Raw genomic sequence first — 696 nt, 5'->3', positions numbered from 1 at the left:
CTCTACTGGGCATTCTATTCCAATCTCCTTCAGCCATTTCTCTATATCTTTGCTTACTGTTCCCAACGCATCAATTATTATAGGCACCACCTTCACAGTTCTCGGAGTCCAAATCCTTCCTATTTCAAATTTTAAGGGATTGTATTTTTTTCTCGTCCTTTTTCTTTTCGATCCTGAAATCAAACGGACATAAGGGGTCGATTAGTAAGCAGTTATTATTATTATTATTATTGAGTGAGAGAGCAGTCCTTGCCATCAAAGTGACACTGGGGTAAAATATACGAAACCCAGTATACCCATCATGACTACCCGTCTGAAAAGGGCACACCAGGCACATGCATCACAACCATATGTGTGTGACATGGTGATCTCATATCAAGATAAACAGCGCATGACTATTATTATTATTATTATCAATCATCATCATCATTTATTTATTTGTTTGCTTGTTTGTTTGTTCTATTGCAGCTCGGTTCCATTGGAAACCCAATGATCCAGAAATTGTATCTGACGTTCTCTTTGCAATCGCGAATGTCATTAGTTTTGCACGAACCACCTACCTCATGCCAGCCTTTGAGGTTCTCGGACCATTGCAGATATCTTTGGGGAGAATGGTAGGAGATATAACCCGCTTTATGGTGCTCTTTGCCCTCGTAAGTACTTCATCTACCGTACTCTAACTGTTGTTGTCACGTG

General features: G+C 39.9%; 1 protein-coding gene across 1 annotated transcript in view; it reads left to right on the top strand.

Annotated features, from left to right (window-relative positions):
* LOC106872141 (short transient receptor potential channel 7) overlaps positions 1–696 on the top strand; it is a 216,872-nt gene that overhangs the window by 194,146 nt on the left and 22,030 nt on the right. The window contains exon 12 of the mRNA XM_052975290.1: positions 469–653. Within this exon, the coding sequence (XP_052831250.1) occupies positions 469–653 (185 nt within the window). The remainder of the gene's footprint in view (positions 1–468; positions 654–696) is intronic.

This window comes from Octopus bimaculoides, chromosome 21 (assembly GCF_001194135.2).
Source record: "Octopus bimaculoides isolate UCB-OBI-ISO-001 chromosome 21, ASM119413v2, whole genome shotgun sequence".
Taxonomy (NCBI): domain Eukaryota; kingdom Metazoa; phylum Mollusca; class Cephalopoda; order Octopoda; family Octopodidae; genus Octopus; species Octopus bimaculoides.
Note: the sequence above shows the minus strand (reverse complement) of the source record. Positions and strands in the feature narration are given on the sequence as shown.